The 21480-nt window shown below is 43.0% G+C and overlaps 4 protein-coding genes across 6 annotated transcripts; 1 reads left to right on the top strand and 3 right to left on the bottom strand.

Moving 5' to 3' along the window:
- The first annotated feature begins 24 nt into the window (after positions 1–24).
- On the top strand, positions 25–1541 carry LOC119546504 (transcription termination factor, mitochondrial). The gene is made up of 3 exons (XM_037852821.1): positions 25–525; positions 585–1165; positions 1224–1541. The coding sequence occupies exons 1-3, from the start codon at positions 114–116 to the stop codon at positions 1461–1463; spliced, it is 1233 nt and encodes a 410-aa protein (XP_037708749.1). The 5' UTR covers positions 25–113; the 3' UTR covers positions 1464–1541.
- LOC119546502 (non-lysosomal glucosylceramidase) lies at positions 1531–15344 on the bottom strand. 2 transcript variants are annotated; one of them, XM_037852818.1, is made up of 7 exons: positions 14941–15344; positions 7100–7369; positions 5113–5711; positions 3636–3891; positions 3205–3578; positions 2910–3143; positions 1531–2848 (listed from the first exon to the last, which is right to left on the bottom strand). In XM_037852818.1, exons 1-7 carry the CDS (start codon positions 15195–15197, stop codon positions 1989–1991), a joined length of 2850 nt encoding a protein of 949 aa, XP_037708746.1. In that variant the 5' UTR covers positions 15198–15344; the 3' UTR covers positions 1531–1988. The 2 variants fall into 2 exon arrangements, with proteins under 2 accessions (XP_037708746.1, XP_037708747.1); XM_037852819.1 differs by having other exon boundaries at positions 5113–5630.
- Positions 8766–10662, bottom strand: LOC119546503. Its single transcript, XM_037852820.1, has one exon. The coding sequence runs from the start codon at positions 10472–10474 to the stop codon at positions 8897–8899; it is 1578 nt and encodes a 525-aa protein (XP_037708748.1). The 5' UTR covers positions 10475–10662; the 3' UTR covers positions 8766–8896.
- Positions 15345–15855: 511 nt separating the features above from the next.
- On the bottom strand, positions 15856–21389 carry LOC119546673. Of its 2 annotated transcripts, none has more exons than XM_037853132.1 (10): positions 21096–21389; positions 20705–21042; positions 19541–20645; positions 18728–19485; positions 17748–18557; positions 16980–17614; positions 16736–16890; positions 16466–16676; positions 16310–16417; positions 15856–16249 (listed from the first exon to the last, which is right to left on the bottom strand). In XM_037853132.1, the coding sequence occupies exons 1-10, from the start codon at positions 21340–21342 to the stop codon at positions 15880–15882; spliced, it is 4737 nt and encodes a 1578-aa protein (XP_037709060.1). In that variant the 5' UTR covers positions 21343–21389; the 3' UTR covers positions 15856–15879. The 2 variants fall into 2 exon arrangements, with proteins under 2 accessions (XP_037709060.1, XP_037709061.1); XM_037853133.1 differs by having other exon boundaries at positions 15880–16249; positions 21099–21389.
- Positions 21390–21480: the final 91 nt, after the last annotated feature.

Here is a 21480-nt window from a genome sequence, read left to right as displayed (position 1 = left end):
TGTTGGCTACTTGGTCAGCTGTTTATCGAAGCAGCGCATCAGCTGTTCCCGCCGCTTGTTCTATAAGTTATGTTATGCTATTAAATTCAATTGGAATACTTAAGTAACTAGGAATGCTGCGAAATTTACTGCGCAGCTTTGAAAGGGGGCTCAAGCTGCATGCAACCACAAACACAGCTCCATGGCACTGCAGCAGGCGCCTTCTCTTCTCCCAGTACGAAAACGGAGCAAGTCCGAGTAAATCCCTGCTGAATAGTGCCACACTTGGTGGCAACGAGGCGGACAACGACTATGTGCCTTATCGGCAGGATCTCGAGACGGGCACCAAGGCCCGGGTGCTCATGGAAACGTTGCGAGAACGCTTTCGCTTCACGGACGACGAGCTGCAGAGGATCATGAGCGACGAGCTGGTGCACCGCACCTACCGCAGTAGATCGCTGGCCCTGACCCTGGACACACTGCAGCTGGAGGGGGTGAGCAGGCGCAGCTTCGTGGAGTATCCCTGGCTGCTGTCTCTGGACGACAGTGAGTCTACATACATATTTTGTCAGCCACTCCTGGGATTCAATCACTAACATTTTCAGAGCGCCTGCAACTGAAGCTACAGCTAATCAAGTCAATGGACATAAAGGACATCAATCACTTTGTGCCCTTCCTGCGCCTCACTGTGCCACGGCTCCGCAAACTGGTTAGCGCCCTCAACTCCGAGAGGAGCACGATGCCACAGCTAAATCGCGTCTACTACATCAGCGAAAAGCTGCAGGTCAGTCCCGATCTCGTGACCAAGTACCTGTGCAAGCGGCTCTTCATCCTGGAGATGCCCTACGAGATGTTTGAGAAGAACCTGCAGCACATGATCGACTACAATGTGTCGCCCATCAATGTTCTCAAGGATCTGTGGGCCTTTCGCTATACGCCAAAGTCGGTTCAGTTGCGCTTGGAGCGCGCCAAGCGAGCCAAGAAGGACAAGATCATGCCGTGGATGGTGCGCTGTCCGGAGCCCATACTGCAACGCTCTCTGAAGCTTTCCCTTGATGAACTAAAGGTTTTGGGCGAGTTCTCCTCCGTGGTGGAGTACCTGGCTCATCGTCTGGGCTTCAGTGCCAGTGAGGCCAAAGTAATAATGGACAAGCATCCACAGGTGCACACTGTGCGGGTGACAAAGGTAAGTTAGGACTTCTCTACACAAACATAATTAATAAATATAACACTTTATCATTCAGATCAAGGAGGTGCTAGACTACTTACTCGATGAGGCCAAATTTACAAGATTTGAGATCGCCCAAGTGCCTCGCATTCTGTGCCATAGCCTGAAAACTACCAAGGAACGTATGGAGGAGTTGAAATCCCACGGCTGTAGACCCTCCTCCCTTGTAATCCTTTGTCGCAGCCGCAGGGAGTACGACAAGTTTTTGCAGCACTGGATCAGCCAAAAAAGAGATCCGCAAGCTGCTTCAGAATAATAATAGAGGTTGAAAGATTTGAGTTGCAGTCAATTAAATGTTCCTTTTTTTAATTAAAAACGTAATATTCCCGATTAATTTCTGACTCTTTGGTCACATTTATTGCAGACAGCAACGGTTTACACTTTGAAATACTTTCTTAAGACATACATAATTAAAACAGTTATAATTGATTTAAATATTTTGCTTAGCTAACATTTAAATACGAATTGTGCTCCATTTGAATACCATTGCGTAGTTGTACTTCAACAGAGAGTAGCAGTTTGATTTGTGACTGGCTTTATAGCTAGAGAAGACATGGAGTAAGCGCCAACAGATTCCAGCTTAAAAGTACACATAAAGCTATAAATTTGAATACCATCTCAGACATCATCTTCATCATCACCCACTTGCCCTGCCCGTTCAATAAGCTCGTTACAATTTCAACCTCGACAGAAGAATCAAACTAAAAGCTACGAATATTTTTTGTGCTGGCTTAGTAATATCTTTGGTTGTGTAGACTTTGGATTAGATTGTACTCTCGATTTAGTCACGTTGGGCGCGCCGTCTTTCCAATGCAACTTGCATAGACCAAATACTTAAGGGTCGCATATAGCCGATGGAACGATAGCGCTTTTCCCCGTACAACGCCTCCGGCGTCTCGAAGTTCATGCCGATGCGCTGCGAAATCGTCTTGTACATGCCGCCGGCTGTCTGGAAGGCCTCCTCGTACATACCCTCCTGGATCATGGTGGCCGCCAGGGCGTAAACCACACCTGGCCACACCTCCTCCGCCTGGATGTTGCTGTTGTCCACGTGACCCGGCTTGGTGGGTTCGCCCGCGTTGGCTATGAAGCCATTGACCGCCCCGATATTGCCCTCATGAAAACCCATCACATTGTTATCATAGATCCTCTTGAGGGCAGTGCGCACATTCTCCTTGGGGTAGATCTCGTAGTCGAAGCCGCAAGACTTCAGATACCAATGACCGCAAAGCTGATCGGCCATAATCGTATCCCGGTGGCTGTGTGAGAGATCAAAGCGATAGTAGCTGCCATTCCAGAGCTTCTCCTCCAGCGATTTCTTGCCCTTCTCCAGAATATCCTGATAGCGCAGGCAATCGTTCGGCTGGTCCAGGATGGTGGCCATGGCCGACATGGTCTGCAGAGCAGCCAACCACAGTCCGGAGCAGTAGGCACTTGGCCCGTCCATCACCCAGGAGTCGTAGGTCTGGTCCGGCATCTTTGTGTTCTCGATAAGACCGTCGTTGTCCTTGTCGTACTCAATGGTTCGCTCCATGATGGCCTTGCAGGGTCCGTACATGGCCTTCAAGTAGCCAATGGCGTCCATTAGGTACACCTTGCCATTGGTTTCGTTGATGTACATCGATGCAGATTTGCGGTTCTCTAAAGAAGAATTAATTTTAGTTATTTTAAATGTTTAATCCCAATAGTCCTAATAACTTACGTTGTTTTTCTTCTGAAGAATTTTTGCGCTTGTTGTCCTGGCTGTACAACTCATACAAGCTCTCCTTGTCGATGAACTCGATGGAGCTGAACTTGCTGGCATTATCGGATTGGGCCTGGGCCAGTTCATTGAGTACATAGTAGTCCCGATAGACTTGTAGGACAAACTTTGTATTGAGATCTTTCCAATCGTTTACATCATGGATGTTATAGCAGTTGATAAGGGTGAAGGGCTCTGGAAAGGAAATCAATTTCTTATTAAATACACTTTTGACAATAGATTTATTTCAGCTAACCTTCATCGGGATCTCCCAGATCGTGGGGCACGCAATTCTTGACCTTGCGGGGCATCACCTTGCCATCGTAAAGCATTTTCCGGGTATCGCTTAGTTCGGCGGCGATGGCATCCTTGAAGTCGTACTGCAGACTGACCTGAAGATTGGGCCATAGATGGGCCAGGGCCGGCGATGCATAGAAATGGACATCGTAGGTGTTGTACATGCGGTATTCGTGACCCTCTAGGTAACCAAAACGACCATAGGCGAGCCGGGGATCATCGTAGGCCAAGTCCTTGCCCAGCGAGGAGTCGCACTTCAACCAGATGGTACCGCCATCCGAGATGAAGTAAAGTTGATTGAATATGGCGCACTTGTACCAGTCGGGAAGGGTCCTAAATTGTATTGAATTAATATAAGCTTATTGGAAACTGAACTTAAGGTAAACCTACTCATCATTCAGTTTGGGTCTCTGCCAGGCATCAATCAATCGCTCCCAGGTGGCGTACTGCTTCAGTGCATACTCGCAGATCTTGGGACCCGATTCGCCGCTGTCATCGAAGTACTTGGTGTAGTAGCGCGTGTGGGTCTGCATCTTCCTGGGGAACTGAATCTTCGGCATGTCCCAGGCCAGCACAAACTCCAGCTCATGCGAGGCCATTGGCTTCAGGGCCACCTGGGCACAGACAGCCACGCCAATATCTTTGGCTGAAGGGGTGGGGAAATTCATGGAGTATGGTTAGTTTAATATACCCAATGAAGTTCTTTTAACTTAGATTTTCCATCGATCCTTATTTTAATAAATATAGTGTTAATGAATAAGGGTACTCCAACAAAAAAAACAAATTACACTTCAGAAATATTGATAATTGTTAAAAATATTGATCATAAGTAAGAACATGATATCACTGTTTTTTGGAAAGGGCAAGTTATTTTAAACATCATTATCTTATTATCTTCATCACCGTTGTGATACAATTTTGAAAAAAAAGTTTTTAAACATTTTGATTACTTTTAAATGATCCTCATAACCAAATAACTTCTAATTGATCAGATACGGTGAGGAATTTCAATGAATTCGCGTGAACTTTGATCAGTTTTTTATAAACAAGAGTAAATATTAAAAAACGAAGAGTTCTTTATGTTTAATTTCCTCCGCCTTGCTTTTGTAATTTTATAGGAAATAAAACAAAAATCTTTGTAAACATGAAACGGAAATAATAAAAAAATCAACTTGATTTTTTATAAAGAGATAATAATTTAAAAAAAAATGATAATAAATGAGACCATGATATCACTGATTTTCGGAATAAACAATTTAAGCTTCAATATTTTATCTTGATCAATTTCATGGTAAACGTTTTTTCGTTAAGTAATTTATAATATTGATTATTTTTAAATGTTCCGCAACACTAAACAATTTTAAATAGATCAATTTCCGCTAAGAATTTAAATGAGTTCCGGCGATCTTTGATAAGTTTTCTACAAATTAGAGCAATTCTTTAGAAAAGTATAGATCATTTTCAAAATTTTAACTATAAATAAAAATATGATTTCACTAATAATCGGAAAAACAAGTTATTTTAAACGTCATTATTTTATAATAATGCTCATTATAATGGTTAACGTTTTTTTTGATTAAGTAATTTAAAATATTAAATATTTTTAAAGGATCCGCACAACTAAACGATTACTAATCGATCCGTTCCGATTAAGATTTGGTATGAACTCGGATGAACTTTAATCAGTTTTATATAAATTAGAACAAGTCTTAAGTAAAGTACCAAGCTTAAGGTAAAACTATGAATACATTTTGAAGTAATACATTTCTAATTTACATAAATATATTAGGGCATTTCCAAGTTTTGTTGGGATTATTGACAACCATAGTTAGAGCTAAAATACCACTATAAAAGACCCTTTACTCACTTTTTAGGGACTCCGAGGTGGGCTGCTCGCTGAGCTGGCCGTGCTCCTTAAGTTGCCCCCACAGCTGCTCCCCGTTGCCGGCGGGATCGAACTGGGGACAGCGCGTGATGCTGATCTCTGGGAGGACTCGGCACGCCAGGTTATAGCTGCAGGGCATATCGGCGATCTTCTGCCTGATGGACACGCCCTTGGCGTTGCCCTCGCTGATTAGCTGCGACTCGGCACCGCCCTCGGCATCCTGTTTCTTGTTCCCTGTGCCGTTCTTGAAACTAAACGTGATGGACACCTTGCGCTCCTGATCGCACACGTTCTCCACGCTCCAGACGAAGACGGCGCAGGGGAGGCTGGAGTCCCTGTACTCGTGCGGAATAACCGGCGACACCTGGCGACAGGTCAAACGCACCCCATAGTGGGACAGATCGTACTCCGTCCAGGAGCGGGGATAGAGTCCCGTGTAGCTGCATCGGGAGTCCTCGATGTTCGAGTGCCAGGCACTCAGCGGCTGCTTGGCGCGACTGCTGCAATTGGGCAGTTGACATTTAGTTCTTTCCCCATCCGGATCGGTATCCGCATCCGGATTGCTGCTCTTGTCCCTGGTGCTGGATGGATGTGGTGTATGGTGTATGTGTGATGGCGCGGGAGTGGCAAAGCAACAAAGCAAAACCAAATCGTAACCAAAGTGCATAAGAAAGCCAAGGTAAAACGTCCACCATTCCATACCATTCCAAATCAAACCGTTGTCGTCGCGCCAGATAACCCAAAATAACCCCGAATCGGTTGGTTTGTACGTTTAACATATCCATGTGGTGATTGTTGGCGGTGAGTTTTTTGGTCGATAAGAGTTGCGTGTTTAATAATTCGATTTATGTGTGTATCAAGAATTAGAGAAAAATATTTAATGTTGAAGTTGTAATCTCTATTTGAAACACGTTTTGTTTCTTACAGGTTTTTTAGGAACATATATGTAAACCGACACCTATTTTTAAGGTGAGTGGGGGGTTAGCACTTGAAGAGATGTAGGGTCATAGAAAGCTCACACATTTCGGTTAAAGGGTTAAGGTGGAGACATATTTACATGTTACTAATGGGAATCGTAGAAAAGATCATTAGAAAGGTAGTATTGGTTTGGAAGTAAGCAGTAGGGTGTGTTGAAGAGTAAGAATTAAAGTACATTTATAGGGAAAGTCGACCTATGACTTTGTCGATACGTAAGAAATATTTTGTGTCTTTGGCAATATTTTAAAAAGGGTATCCTAGAATGCTTTTACCACACGAGTCCGTAGCAATACTTTTTTGTCAAGTTTGGTAATGTACAAACTTTATTAGTATAGAACAACAATTAAAAGCTTTATCAAGTGTTTTGAAAACCCCTTTGTCTTTCATTTTTTATTTCGGTGTACGTTTTTTTGGTAGAGTCAAAGAAAACAAAGCCTTTGTCTAGTGTGGAAATGTTGATATTAATAGGCATTATAGATTAAGTGGAATGACAAAAATGAACTTCATATTATTACAATGAATCTAAAAATATTAAAAAATATTTAAAAAAAACCCGACACTTTATTAAGAAAGTTATAATTTATAACTTCCCTTTCAAATGACCCTTACAATTTTGGCATGCTATGAACAGAAAGTTCGTTGACCCACCTGCCAATATATCAAAATTCTAGGCTAGCCTACATCAAAATTATCTATGTATGTTTAGTGAGAAAAACAGAAAAAACCCATTAAAACAGATAACTAGCAATAAAAATAATAGCAGCTAAAAGCCGTCAAAGACTACCAATGGTAATATATATTATAGAGCGAGTGAGGGAGTTATAGAATAGAAATGGTATTGAAATCATGCAATCAACACGAATCACGCATAGTAAACAGAGAATACGAGAGGAAAATAAAAGTGCATAACATTGGAAAAGTAAAACCCTCTTTGCAACGATAGGGAAGATATAGAATGACAGATAGATCGACTTGGAAAATGTATGCTCACCTGCATTTGGAGAGAAGGCTCTGAAAGATGGTGCATCCCTTGGGATCCTTGATGGTCACAATGAACTGGTTGGCCTGGACCACATTGTACTCATAGATGCCGGGGCGCATCTGGAAACGGCAGAACTCACCGGCATAGCCCCTTCCAATGGTGCCACCTCCGATTCCACCGATAGGTACTCCATAGATCTGCTTACCATTCTCCATATAATAGTAGTCCATGTACACCCGGCGACCTTCACGCGACACTTTCCAGTAGTAGGCCGCATATCTATGGCAAGAAGAGAGAGTAGACAAAGTTAGATTTTGTAGCTAATGTTCTTGCCATTCCCATTTCCATTCTCACTTCCAATCCCAATCCAATTGCGTGCCCTGACCCCGATGATGTCATAATTGTGAGTGCTTTTCCCCCCCGAAAACCCCAAGTTTTCAGCAGAGGCACACAGGGCATTTGTGGCAGTGACAGCTTAACGTTCCGTTTTTGCCCTCCCCTGGGGCTGCTTTAGGCCCTCTTTGAAGGTCAGTGGGTGTCTCGGGTTGCCAAAGTCAAGTGCATGGCCAGAATGCTGTCAGCCATACGGAAATGTTGCGAAAGCCAATGGGACAGACACTTTAATGAGCCGTGTAAAGTCTGAGAAATCGTATACGGATTTACAAATGGCAATCGATTCGGGTTTTTACCATCGAATTTTGTTTAAATTTAATACATTCGTTTCAAAAATAATTTAAAAAATATTCAATGGCAAGTTAGGGGTTTCTTATCAGATGTTAAGGTTAAACAATAAAATTCGTTGTGCTATGTAAGAGCGCACCTTCAGCAAACTTTGTTCAGAGCCCACAACAAATAGACGCGCCTTCTTTCTTGATGAAAAATGTATGTTAATGCGTCATTAAAGACTTTATATTTAATTATTCGTTTTAAAGCCTACAAATATATATTTATATCTATGTAAATACTTTATACTTGTAAAATGAACTTCCTTTTTTTTAATGTTGCTTTAAAATGTGATTTAAATAAAATTGTCAGCAGGGTTTGTATTCAACAACCCTCATAATTGCCACAGAAGAAAAGACGAGGAGGTGGCTTGGGACTCAATTGAGTCTCAAAGGAACTTTCGTTTGACGTCACCCAACAAGATAAGCTACGCACAGATGCGCTCCAGTTTCAATTATCCAATTATTTTCAATTAAAGAATTACATTTTCATCTTGCAGATTATAAGGCTTTTATTTCACTTACATCATTTTATGGGGTCAGGAAAATCACTCGACAACAATGAAAGGGCTAATTGAAAAGCTAGAAAATCTCCCGCTGGCCAATTGCAAATCAAGAAAAACTGCTGTGATTCAAGGCCCTGAGCAAAATCTTGGATATCCAGGCAGCCTGTTGACTTTTTAATTAAGCTTAATTAAAGTGCAGGGGTTTTTTTTCTGAGAAGTGCTGCTGTGAAGTGCAAACGCTGTGGGTGGCAGTTTTCCGAGTGGTTGGGGCTTTGAAGAGCTCTTTGGGGGAAATCTTATCTAGAGCTATGGTAATTAAATGTATGTTTTTTAAATCCTGCTCTATCATGTTATTTTAATTTATTAATTATTATTTTTAATGAACCATGTTCCCAAACTAAACCTATGGACATACAAAAAGCTTGAACAATTGCGAACCAGTCTATCTTAAAGATAATCCAAAAATGCCATAAATTTACTGGCGCCTAGAGCCACAGTTACCAAAGTTATCTCGATATAAACAGAAAATTTAACCAATACAAAATGGTACAAATCGTACAGAAAACTGATTTGATAATTCATGGGGGAGGAGGACGAGGAGGGTTCTTCTCAGCATCGCCGGCGCCGGCGATTTCGCTGCCCGAAAGAATCTTTCGTTTCGGGGTGATGCTTCTCATGGCCGCAAAGGAGACTCCCTGGAAATCCTCCTCGAATAGGGTGGAGCACAGCAGTTGGGATACAAATTCGGCACGCAGCACCAGGAAGTGGTCGTGGTGACGCTTGGAATTCCTGGGCGTTAGGAAGCGATAGCATAGATAGCGTTTGCGCTCCTGCTCCCTCTGCTTGACCACCTTGGCCGGCTCCTCCTTCAGGCAGCGCAAGAGGGTCTCGTAGTCGGCCATATCGTTCTCCTCCGGTGGCAGATCAGTGAAGTCCACGTTGCGAGCGGTCAAGGCACGGACATTGGCTCCCAGTCGCTGGAGTCCTCCGGTATTGCCCGGAAAGGTGGGCAACCTGGCCGACCGACGCCGCTCGTCACGCGGAAAGAATTCCGGGGGCATGAAAAGAGATCGAGAATTGTTTGGTCCCTGTGCCAAAGCTGCAGTGGGTCCATAAACGCTTATAATCCGGCTATTGCTGCCACTGCTGGCCACTGGAGGAGCTGGGTTCGCGGGCCTGGAGCGGCTGCCTCGGGCGGGAGCCTGCTCCGGCGACAATTGAAGGCCAGTGCCGCGATAGAAACGCATTATCTCGTTTATGGATGGATGTGCGGCAACGGGTGCAGCTGCAAATGCAGTTGCAGCTGCTGCTGCTGCAACTTCTAGGCTTGGGGCAGCATGCTGCTGCTGGGCAGGGGCTGCCATTGTGGTCGGAAGATCATAGTTGGAGCTGGATCCGGCCTCCGAAAGGGCAAAGGCCGCCGCCACATTGCGTTGTATCCAATTCAGGCGAGGATTGGTCGCAATGGCGATCATATCGTCTTCGATATCCGTTGGTATCTCAGGGGTAGAGCTGTTTGCTGATGCTGGGGCTGGAGGGAATCTTGAAGGCGCCAGGACCCGACCACCATTTCGGCGTGTCACGCGCAAGATCCGTTCCCTTGTCGACATCTCACGGCTCTTGGAGGCCGGAGTAGCTACCTCCTTGCCACTTGGTTTCTGGTAGCTGCCATCCCGATTGAGGGGCACTAGGTAGAGCTCCAGGGAGCCCACCGTGCGTCGCATCTGATCGTTGCGCGATGTGGCAGTCGCGACTATCGAGGCCAACTGCTCGTCCTCCAGGAAGAGGCGCGCCGCCTGCTGCTGCTCGAAGAGGGTGACCATGGTGGAGACCAGCAGCGGATTGGCATTCGGATGCATGGAGGAAACGTGCTCCAGGAAGGTGGACTCGTTTAGGCCCCAGCTCTTGCAGTACGGACAGCGATAGCTCTGCGGCGGATCGCTGCTGATGTACTCGCCAGCAAAGTACAGTTCCACATCCGCCGCCGTGAAGATGCACATCACCGGATGGTCGAACGGATGCTCGCCGGTGGTGAAGTCATTGTTGTAGCAATCCTCACAAATGTCAAACTGGCGGCAGGTCAGGCAGCGATAGCATCTGCCCGGGAAGGACTCCTTGGCGCATCCCTTGCACACGATGCCCTCGTGACGGTTCATCGTGATTCACCAGCTTCTTCTTGGCCAGGATCGGATCACCAGTTGCCAGTTGCCAGTTCCCCAGCGTCGAGCTCGAAAAGTCTTCAAGTCAACAAATCCACGCAACGTTCACTCAATAAAATACTTGAAAACTGAGAAGGGTAACGAGCAGGGCTGGCTAGACAGACTTTTGGAAGCCCACTTGATGGAAAAGTAAGACCAGTTTCACGAAAGGTGTTATGACACTGGCTTGATTTCGCCCAACTTACTAGATTTATTTTATTAGTGTCATGGCGACCTGGATAAAAGACGTTTTATTTATTTATTTATTAAAAATATATCCAGTATGCTAGGCAAAAATGAAGCAAGTGCTATAATACCTTGGAGATTTATATTTAATAAAGTCTTAGATCAGCTTACGATATTTTAAGGGATGGTAAGAGTGATCTGTTAAATTCTAAAATTTGGTAAGGTATGGTTATTTAAGCCTAACCACTAGTTAGGGAATTAATACAATTATGTTAGGAGCATATAAATGAATATACCTAGCATAAGATGAGATACATTTCCCTCTGATTTCCCATATATTATATTAAATTAAAAACTGTAATGCTTAAATAAGGTTCCTTTTTGATCTTCAAGTGCTAACCAGGGGCACCTTTTCTGACATGTAAATAGTTTTTTAATTGAACTGAAACTCAGACGCCCAATTAAGGTTTCAACCACACTCCGTACGAAAAGTCCATGCTTTATGTATTTTCGTTCTTTTTTCGGGTTGTGTAACAAACTTGCCTGTTCCACACAATTTGCAAAATTGTTGGAGAAAAGTTTTTTTCGGGTCAGCGTGGGTCAAGAGAATCTGCAGGAGAAGGAAAACTGGGGAGGAGTGGACGGGAATCAAATTGCTTGTGGCAAACAACTAATGAAGTTAGTTGACGTAGTCCGTGCACCTGGATAAATTGCTGCCTGAAATTAATATACAACTTTGTTGTCGTCTCGGGAATTAGTTATGTTAGTTTGACCTAAGCTGACATATTGCTCAAGTTTAATTTGTTTGCCAACTTTGCCAAAGCGGTTAAATATAATATCATAAAAAGACACTTTTGGGCCCTAGGGGTTTATTGCTTGATGTTGGGGACACTTTAGAGACAATAAATTATATTTAGTTGGTTTGAAAACGTCATACAATCCATAACAAGAATTGCTTTTTCCTTAATTTTTGGAATCTACAATACCCATATTATCTTTGGAACTTAATAGAAATACTCTATCTTTAGTTGGTTTAAGGACGTCATACAGTCCATAATCAGAATTTTCTTTTCCCTTAGTTTTAGGAATACCCAGTTTGTTTTTGGAACTTAATGGAAACACTCTATTAATACAAAATCTCCTGTGCATGCATTTCCAATCTAAAAAAACAGACCGAACAAAAAGGCAACGCAAACTCTGGAAGATGCATCAAAAATAAACCAAATGTGACAAGCTGAAAGACAGAAGGAAAAGGGAAAATGCTTCAAAGCAAAATGTTTTCTCTGAGGGGAATTCGTTTTTATAACGACTCGTATAAGATTTCCATCTGGCCACAACATTTTCAGTTCTGACACGAGAAAACAATAACGAAAAGTGCTCCGTCTGGATGGGCATATGATTTGAGTGCGCGATGAGAGAAAAATAAAAGGAAAACGAGCTGTGTTATTATCCATTTACGAGTGCACATGACTCGAAGGAGTCCAGGGCCATTCACAGATTTTTTTAAAATGTACTATAAGGATATCCTGGAGATGTTCCAAAGACATGTAGAACCGAGATGAGGGGTCTTAGTTCGCCCAAGGAGAATCGTGGAGTACATTGGGCACACGCCTTGGGAGCTTGCCAAAAGCATTTGATGTGTGACAGACAGGCTGGATGGGTGGTTCGGAATAGCAGTTGGATTTACTACATATATGTATGTTTTTCTGGCGCCGTATTTTCCCCTAACTTGGATTGAAATTGTGTGAAAAGTAGTTGGCAATAAGGAAGAAGGAAATTGCAGGAACTGTGTCATCAAAGATACATTGAACTGGAACCTGGAGGTGTTGTGAAGAGATAGTGAAGGGGGAAACAAAAATAACACACATCTTGTTTTATGGAGTAATGCTTAATTTTCAATGATTAATTAAGGGTACATATATCATACCCAATGCTGATAATAATTAGTCAAATACAGTACTTTATTTGATTTGCGACAGTATAAGCACACTGATAAACACAACATGTTAGGGGGTTGCTTTAAAATGCTTATCAAGCCTTTATGAGAACGCTCTCAGTCTGGTAAATCGCTTAGTCAACCTTGATGAGGCTTTTCTAATCGCGCCTCGCCGTATATACTATTGTACAATATAAAAATTAAATCAAGCTATAAAAGCTTAAAATGTTGACACAGCTGAAGTGACAAATACAAAAATAAATGTAAACAATAGCTAGTCAAAGGAAATTTAATGTGTAAGTGCGAATTTAAATGTCTTGAGATAGGTTAGTTTTTACTTTAGCTAAAAATGTATTAACGAATTTTGATAAGCTTCTATGGAATTGACCTAAAAAGTAAAGATTTAACTACCAAGAGCATGACATAACATTTCTCATATTGTGATAAGGTATTTGTAGTAACAGCTAAAATATTTTATCTTTATTTTATGCTAGTAGACTAACTTTTATCTTTTTAGGGGTAAACACCAATATTTTTGCTGAATAAAACCATGACTTCTTACTCAGTAGTTGTTATTTATTCTATGAAAACTAAATAGAAAATTAAAAATAAATCTTTAAGTAAGGTTTTTATTAGCTAAAAGAGAATATTCACTTTTTTTATCACATTTAAAGTGCATAAATAAGAGTTATCAGTTAACCAGAAAGGAAAAATTTATAATGAACTGATAAGCTGGCATAGACAAAAAGTTAACCTTTTCGCACACGTCATACACATTACTATCAGAATTAGTCATACTTTTTACCGCAGGTTTTGAATTTGAAAAGCTTGCTAAATACATATATGTGTAAATTGAATAACTAAAGCAATGATTTAATGACTGACCCACAAGTTCATTGCACCTTTTACATTTTGTGATATAGGTCATTTGTTGGGTCAGTTAATGCTGTGATTTTGGACAACTACACGGGAAAATGCGGGCTTAGCAGAACGTCAGTCAGCGCGAACTATGAAAAGGGAGCTGAAAAGTTAACTATTGTATTTGTGTGTTTGAGTCCTTTCGTTTGTGGCTCTGAAAATGTGGCTAGGACACGCAAACAGGACGCCCAACGTGGCGCCAATGCGGGCAGACAGGAATGGAGCAGGGTGGTGGGACAAAGGAAACATTGTGGCGCCAAGCTATGCGGGATTTTTTTTGGTGGAGACACAAAATAGGGAACCGCCTAAGGTAGTGATTATGCTGAAGTCGATCTGTAGCATGTGAGTAGTGGGGATAAAAAATGTACAACCTTTTGAAGTGGCTAGTTAAGGTCTATTTTTTAAAAATTTAATATTTTTTTACTGCCTTCATGCGATTAATTTATTTTTAAATACCCCGTCTATAATAATTTTTTAGTTTTGTTGAATATTAATACGACCATACGAACTGTGCACTTATGTATATAGAACTCCTTTATACATTTTTGATTAAATATGAATTATTTATTCCTTTAAATTATCTATGCCATGATAATCTAACCTTTTTTCTTACTTCCTGTACTAAGTCCTTACGTGTTCGAGTCCTCTGAGACCCCGAGTCCTTTGCGCTTACGTTTTTAATGTCATTTAGTTGGCAACGGGGACCACAATGGAATTCAATTTATGAGTGGGGCCTACTCGACTGTGTCTCTGTGTGTGTTGGCCAGGACCTGGCGCTATATTTGGCACGCACGAGAGATATAGAAAGCGAAGGCCATGGGAGAGGGGCAAGGGACTGGCTCGATGTCACTCCTGTTGAGGTATTATTAGGCCCATATATTGATTTCCCATTATTGTGCCCTAATTAATGATGGATAAGGTGTCCATACCCCAGCATCAAAAAGCAATACACTGTTACTTTTGCAATCAGGGGATATTTACAGGACATGCTCAAAATAGAAATCTATCTATATATCATTTTATACGAATTTTTTAGTACAAGATATTTATAAATTTTTAAGATTTTGTATATAACTAAAATAGTTTAAATTGCATTAAAGGCTTGATAAATTCCAGTTTAAGAAAATAAACTTTTTTTTTAAATATGAACAGAACAGTCTAGTTAAGAGCTCCACTATACGTTATAAGCCCTTAGGTGTGCTATGAGTAACAGGTGTACATATTTTTAAAGAAATATATATGTGGTTAAGTCCCCTTTTATTTCTAAATTTCGTTTGACTGCATTTTAATGTACACCTTATACACAAAAATTCCAGGAATTAGGGGACCTCTAGGGGTCGCTAGTCTATATTTGTTTGAATCTAGACCGCTTTTTATATCCCACCTGCAGACGAGGGGCACCATGGGCAGCGTTTGCCTTATGGAGGCCCGTGCATTCTGGATCCTCCGCTCCGGCCACACATGGTCGAACTTCAGCTTGAGTCCGTACTTCGGCACCGCCGTCACCTCGTTGGGCTCCTCCAGCTGGAGCTTCATCTTCTCCTGAAAGACGGCACTGGCGGATTCGGCGATTCCGACCGCGTTCCCATTGGCATTTCCATTGCCCAGCGCCTGGGTTTCCGTGGCCAAAGGTTCTGCCATTTCGAGAGTTCGGTTTCGTTGATCGCGTGTTCGGTTGGGAACGGAACTATGTTTTATTATCTGGCGACTTTTTAATTCATATTTCGCCTATATCTGATTTATTTCGAGAGCAGCACGAACGCGCGACCGGAGCAGCCGAAAAAACAACAACATCTGAGGAACTCGGTATGACCGAGTGGGGATAGCAACCAAATGCCAAACGAATAAGTGGGGATAGCTCCATTCGATAACGTGGTGAAAAAGAAACAAAGCGCCAATTTCAAATTTCTGGGTAGAGATGGTAAGGCAGGGAAAACAAGTATTTGTGGTGGCCTAAAAAGATTAACCTTTTAGTATATTAATATTTTTTAATGTTTTTTGTATTTTAAAATATAATAATATAATATGTAATAAAATATATACACATTAAGCCTTTAAAATATAAAAAGGTTCGACTTTCTGGATCTTTCTTATTAAACTTTAAGCCAATAATACAAAATTTCATATGCTTTGCTGAAACTGGAAATCTTTAAATAACTGACATTGTAACATTTATATTAGACTTAATTTATTTTCCTTCCTTCAATTTAGCCCTGAAAGTTTCTCCCAACTATGATAAGTAAATCGGTAATAATATGCATATTTTTCATCGTTTAAATCACTTTAATCAGTTTAAAAAATTCGTTTTTTTTAAGTTTAGACTCTAATCTAGGGATTTGAGATACTTGGGACAGACACATTTGTTCTTCTTTAATTTGGCTTTGCTTGATTGTGGCGGACTTGCCTCCTCGGGTGGATCGAGTACAATCTCCTCGGGATGGGCCTTCTCGCTGCACTTGGATGTCATGAACTCGAAGAACTCGATGTTCCTGACATGCGAGTTGAACTGGTCCCTGAACTGGAAGTAGTTGGGATACACCTTGTGCTTCAGCATGGCCATGTAGAGACTAAGGCGCTGCTGCTCTATGAACATCCGGCGACGATGCTCGGCGTGATGACTCTTCCAACTGCGCTTGCTAATCTCCATCTGAACAAGGAGACGTAGACGCGGATGCAAGTGAAAAAGAATAGCCCTGAGAAGGTTGAGCCACATATAACAAAGTTAGTCAAACAAAACTCTTTTTATAACTCACTCCGTAAAGCGAAACCGCTGCTTCCTAAACTTGATTGCGTCGAACGCGCTAACAAACTGGTGGATCCGATCGGTGTTGGCAAGTTGAGCAGGTAATTGCACATATATTCTAAAGTATATACAATTTATAATATATCCCCGACTATCTTTTCATTACCTGGTGTTCAGAACCATAGGAAATTCGGTTGGCGGAGGCGGTTTCTTCACAAGTTGAAAGCGGGGAAACTTCTGCATATCCTTTTCGAACCAATCATACTGGTTTTTCATTTGCGCATTCACCGACGTCAGCTCGTTCACATCTATAAAGTAGTTGCCAGAGCAGAAATTATATTTTCCCAGAGAAGGCACCGATTTCATCAACTCAAATCCTAGCAAAAATAAATGAATGTTGTGTTCAAATAGGAATTATATTTTATATTTAAGATACCTTTCTTTTGGCACGATGGGTACTGGGTTTCCAGGAAATACAGGGTGCGCCGCTTGGGACAGAAGCAATTGATAAAACTGGTTAGCTCGTCAACCCAATTTCGAAAAGTTGTTGACAGACTTTCGGCAAAATGTACTTTTAATTCGATATCGTCACTGGAATATTTGAATGTCGATTAAGAGATTAGTAAGAAAACATAAATAAAACAAAAATGTTAATAAAGGTAATGCAATTTTTAACTTACCGCACTTGTAGGTCACACCTTGCGTTTTCGTCGCATCCAAACTTTCGCAGGTGGGTTTGTATAGTGACCCGATCCTCAAATAAAGCTACAGCCAGGTTGTCGCATTCAACCTCCACACATGTGGTTTCTATCAGCTCAAAACCTTCAGGCTTTTGTTCTTCGCCACTGGTGGGGGAGGGTGATTCGTCAGAAGGAGCATCTGTTTCGGGGTTTTCGGATGGTTTTCGAATTTTAGCCTTTGTCCACTCATCAGAATCGGCCTCAGAAGATGGAGTCTCCATGGGTGGATTATTGTACTGCGCTTCCGTTGATACACGATCTTTAAACACCCGAACATTGAGATTGTCGCAGGTGAAGATCGAGGTCTCAAGGTTTAGATCCACATCGGTGATGTGGCTGAACAAAAAGTGGATACCGGCATAGACTTTGTGGTTTATAAAGAAACTGTTTGGCCTGTAAGTTATGTAGCTTTTTTCAAAGAAAATCTCCCCCTCCTCTTCCTCAGGCATGATATCGCTCTTGTTAGATAAAGGTTTACTTCTATGGCTTAAACTTCTAGATTCCCCATTTAATGAAGAGTGCAGACTGACTTCTGTAAATGGCAAACCATCCGGAGCATTGATAAAAATGGTCTCCTGTCAAAAGAAACGGTAAGGTTACTCAATATCTTCGAATAATAACTAGAAAATTGGTAAGGATAAAATCTTCCTATATCTTTAAATGTTCTTCTGAACAATCGAATGAAAATTATTTAAGATAAAATACAACCTTTCGCAACAGTTGGCTTGTGACTGCATTGGCGTGAGAGCTGCTTGAACTGATTTCAATGTCGAATTCATCGACATCCGTGCCGGGGTCCCAGCCGTCGATGGTTCCGGAATTGATGACGGTTCCGTCGTGGTGATAACACCTTAACTCTCCCACCGTCCAGATCATCTTGACACCATCGTCTCGCATCGAATAGGACTCGTTGGCGAAATAGTCATGCCACTCGGTGTTCCGGTAGGGTTTACCGCACCAGATCTTACCATCACGCTGCACATGGACCACGCTTCCCAGCGAGGTGATCAACTTCAGGTGTCGATAGCTTAGCTTATACAGAGCCATGATAAAGTTGAGATAGGTTAGCTCGAACTTGATGCTTTCGAATAGAGCGGCCGCCTGTTGTTCCTTGAGCTGCCGGCTCCTCCGCTTACCCAAATTCGATCCCTTGGAGCCCAGGCTCTTCTGGGTTATCTTGGAGCCGACACTCTGAGTTGATGGCCGCAGAACGGTATCCCTTCCACCCTCACTGCGGTTGATCAAATTCTTTTGGGTCGAACCGTCGCGGCTTCTCTCCTTCTTATTTTTGGGCTCTCGAATGGGCTGGTAACTGGAGTAGGCGGACTGCGTGGAGCAGGCATTGATGAACTCAGAGTTTAGGTCCTCCTCCTCCTCGTTGTCGGCCTCCGTAAAGCTGTACAGATGGTACACCTCCCCATTGTATCGCATAATCAAAATGGTGTCGGTGCTTTGGTAGAAGACTATCACACAGCCATAGGGTGTGCAGACACGCCGACTCTCATCCAGTTCGTTATCCTGCACAGAGAAAAAAAGTAATATTTAGTTTTTAATATGATATGATATGATATAATGATCATTTTTACGAAATTTAGTTTCAATTCTCTCTAGATGCGGGGCGTATCACTTTGATATGAGAGAATTACTATGTTTAGTTGGAAATGAAGCATGTGAACTTATAACCTGACCTGGTATTGCCACAGGTGTTCCGTGTGGGTGTCATGGCAATAAGTGCTCAGTCCGTTGGGAAAGTTCAGCACCGCCTTGGCGCATTCGATCTTCCTGGCCATCACCCGGAGACTAATGCCGTTCTTCGATACGATCCTCACATTGGCATCTGCTGTAGTGGCTCCCAAGGGCTCGTCGGCACTCCGGAAGTGCACCTCCTGGCCACCAATCTCGAGGGCAAGACACTTGTTCATCTGGCGGAAGTTCCATCTCTCCTCATAGAGCATCATCCTGCCCTCTTCAAAGAAGTACTTGGAGGTCTTGGACTTGATTGTCTGCCGGGTGTCGTCCAAATTATAGCCGTCTAGCATGGGATGACCTCGACCTAGTCCCACGGAAAAATGTGATCCTTGCTTCGTGTCGACTGTAGATTCTTTTGGTTGTAAAACGGAACCATGTGTTTCGCTTGCCGTTGCCTTTCCAGAGTGCCTAGTGATTCGCGATGGCATCATAAGCTCTCCAATAGTTGACTCTTTGCGACTGACAGGCCGGGTTTCTGCCTGTTCCTTCTTTTCCTTGTTACTAGCCAACTTCCCCTTAATCGACTTTTTTCTGATAAAGACATTGGGATCAATGGCCACACGACCGTTGTCCTCATTGCACTTGACCATTAACGGGTCGTGTCCCAAAATCATCTCGGTGCTCTGGGTCTCGTGTGATAAATAACTTTCAGTGATCTCACTGAACTTTTGCGGGGTGACCAAGTCGTCGAGAAAAGCTGGAATTAAATAAAATACATACAATGATTAAAATAGCACCTGTTTATTATCTACCTTCCATTTCGTAAAGGGTAAAGTCCCTGAAGCAAAGACGTGTGGGTATGACCGTTTGATTCTCCTGCTCGAAGACCTCGTTTAGGGACCGACGGAAAGTGTAGAGATGGACATTGGGCTGCACCTCCTCAACGCTAAAGTCATCGTACTCCTTGACCAGCTGAATGACGCGTTGCATCACCGAGTCATCCGTGAGATAGAGCTCGGCAAACTTGGGCAGATAGATCGGTTCCAGTTCGCCATTGTACGGCTGACAAGCCAATGAGTGGTTGATATAACCGGAAGTGAAGTATCGCCGCAATAGGTTGTACTCCAGACAGCCGTGGTAGACGTTTCGCATCAGGGATTGGTCCATGTAGGACATTAGGTTAGACAGCAGCCCATTAGCCTGCTCCACAAAAATGCGATCGTTCTTGTTCAGCTTAACGATGCTCTTGAATGAGTTCGCATACACCTTCACCTTGTCCAGGACTCGAGTTTGAACCGATGGCGTGGGATTGGCCAGGAGCAGAACCTCCGTCTCGGTCATCAGTTCCCTGGGATTGCCAAAGGTGGTCATGAGCGATTCCATGTACAAATAGACAGTGCTATCATCGTTCCGCGACACTGGCATTTGGGTCTTGATATAATGCCCTTGGATGCTCAGCGACTCGACGATGTGGAATGATTCCAGCAGCGACAGCGCGGGATCCATCTTAACATTCGTCTCCCGGTAAGGCTCCACGTAGAACATGCGGTACCACTCGCGCAGGGTTTCCACATCGTACATGTACCAGCTCAGCTGGTCGAAGACATCGTCGGTGAACTTGGCCGCCATGCAGGCGGACATCTGAGGCAGCTTATGCTGGAAAATGCCCACCGGCTTCGAGGGCGTCCTCTTGCGCAGGGAGTGGATGTCCTTCTGGATGTTGGCCAGTGCCTCCTGGAGCTGCTGTTCCCGCCGAGGACGAGGCACCAGCTGATCGTAGGCACTCTCCTCGGGCATAAAGTGAATAATTGCCCGTAGCGGTTGCTCGTAGGCCAACAGACTCTTATAGAACTCGTTGTCCATTTGACCCACTATTAGGATCAACATTTTTGTAAAGAGCGGATTGTCTCTGATGTACTGGTAATGATAAAAGAGATATGAAATATCATTTGATATCATATCATACCATCGCTTACCTCTCGCCTGGACACCGGCACTCCCTTGCCAACTTTGTGGTGCTCCTTGGCTGTCACGGAGGAGCATTTGATCTTCTCCAGGCGCACCTTGTCGCTGGACGTCTTGCCCGTTTTGGGCCTGGCTGTATTCTCACCTCGCTTGGTCTCTGCACCAGCCTTTTTCTTGGGCACTAGATTCTTGAGCTGAGCGGGAATATTACGTTGCCAATAGGCGTGAAGATCAAAGTTTGACTCGGACTCGATCTTCTTGGTTATTTTATCAAACTCTTCGACGCAGTTTTCAATGCATTGCAGCGCAATGTTAACCGGATCTAACGCCCTAAAATCTAGGGAACCTCCTAAAAGACATAATTGAGTACCTTTTTCGTCGAGTGGCTAAACTAAAACTTACCACCTTTATTGACCCTCGACTTTCGCTCAAACCGTAAGTTGGCCTCCAAAATTTCGTTATCCAAGTTGATGACGAATACGGCCCGACGAGTGCCGCTTATCACCCGCTTCACGAACTCATCACGCACCGCCTTTAACCCATTGTCGTAGAAGTTGACGCAGTAGATATAGGGGCCCAGGAGATCGACCCCGGAAGCTATGGATCTTCGAGTCCGTCGGGTGCTCCGCCTGGATTTGCTTATACTCATTGTGTGGTACAAAAAAATATGTAGGTAATGTTGTATGGAGAGTCTACAAACTTATGATCCGAGCTTCTGAAAGTAAACTCCCAGAAGAAGTGCTAAGAACTAACTGAAGAATGACTGATTTTATAAACAATTTTTAAG

This window comes from Drosophila subpulchrella, chromosome 2L (assembly GCF_014743375.2).
Source record: "Drosophila subpulchrella strain 33 F10 #4 breed RU33 chromosome 2L, RU_Dsub_v1.1 Primary Assembly, whole genome shotgun sequence".
NCBI classification, from domain to species: Eukaryota; Metazoa; Arthropoda; class Insecta; order Diptera; family Drosophilidae; genus Drosophila; species Drosophila subpulchrella.
The sequence above is the reverse complement of the archived record's forward strand: the minus strand, read 5'-3'. Positions and strand labels throughout refer to the sequence as shown.

Coding starts and splice junctions, on each gene's coding strand:
- LOC119546504 (XM_037852821.1), top strand. CDS start 114: ATGCTGCGAAATTTACTGCGCAGCTTTGAAAGGGGGCTCAAGCTGCAT. Junction 526..584: donor GCTGCTGTCTCTGGACGACA/GTGAGTCTACAT, acceptor TAACATTTTCAG/AGCGCCTGCAACTGAAGCTA. Junction 1,166..1,223: donor ACACTGTGCGGGTGACAAAG/GTAAGTTAGGAC, acceptor TTTATCATTCAG/ATCAAGGAGGTGCTAGACTA.
- LOC119546503 (XM_037852820.1), bottom strand. CDS start 10,474: ATGAACCGTCACGAGGGCATCGTGTGCAAGGGATGCGCCAAGGAGTCC.
- LOC119546502 (XM_037852818.1), bottom strand. CDS start 15,197: ATGGCAGAACCTTTGGCCACGGAAACCCAGGCGCTGGGCAATGGAAAT. Junction 3,892..5,112: donor CACCTCGGAGTCCCTAAAAA/GTGAGTAAAGGG, acceptor CCACCCCTTCAG/CCAAAGATATTGGCGTGGCT. Junction 2,849..2,909: donor TTCTTCAGAAGAAAAACAAC/GTAAGTTATTAG, acceptor ATTCTTCTTTAG/AGAACCGCAAATCTGCATCG.
- LOC119546673 (XM_037853132.1), bottom strand. CDS start 21,342: ATGAGTATAAGCAAATCCAGGCGGAGCACCCGACGGACTCGAAGATCC. Junction 17,615..17,747: donor CAAGCCAACTGTTGCGAAAG/GTTGTATTTTAT, acceptor TTCTTTTGACAG/GAGACCATTTTTATCAATGC. Junction 16,250..16,309: donor CAGCGGTTTCGCTTTACGGA/GTGAGTTATAAA, acceptor CAACCTTCTCAG/GGCTATTCTTTTTCACTTGC.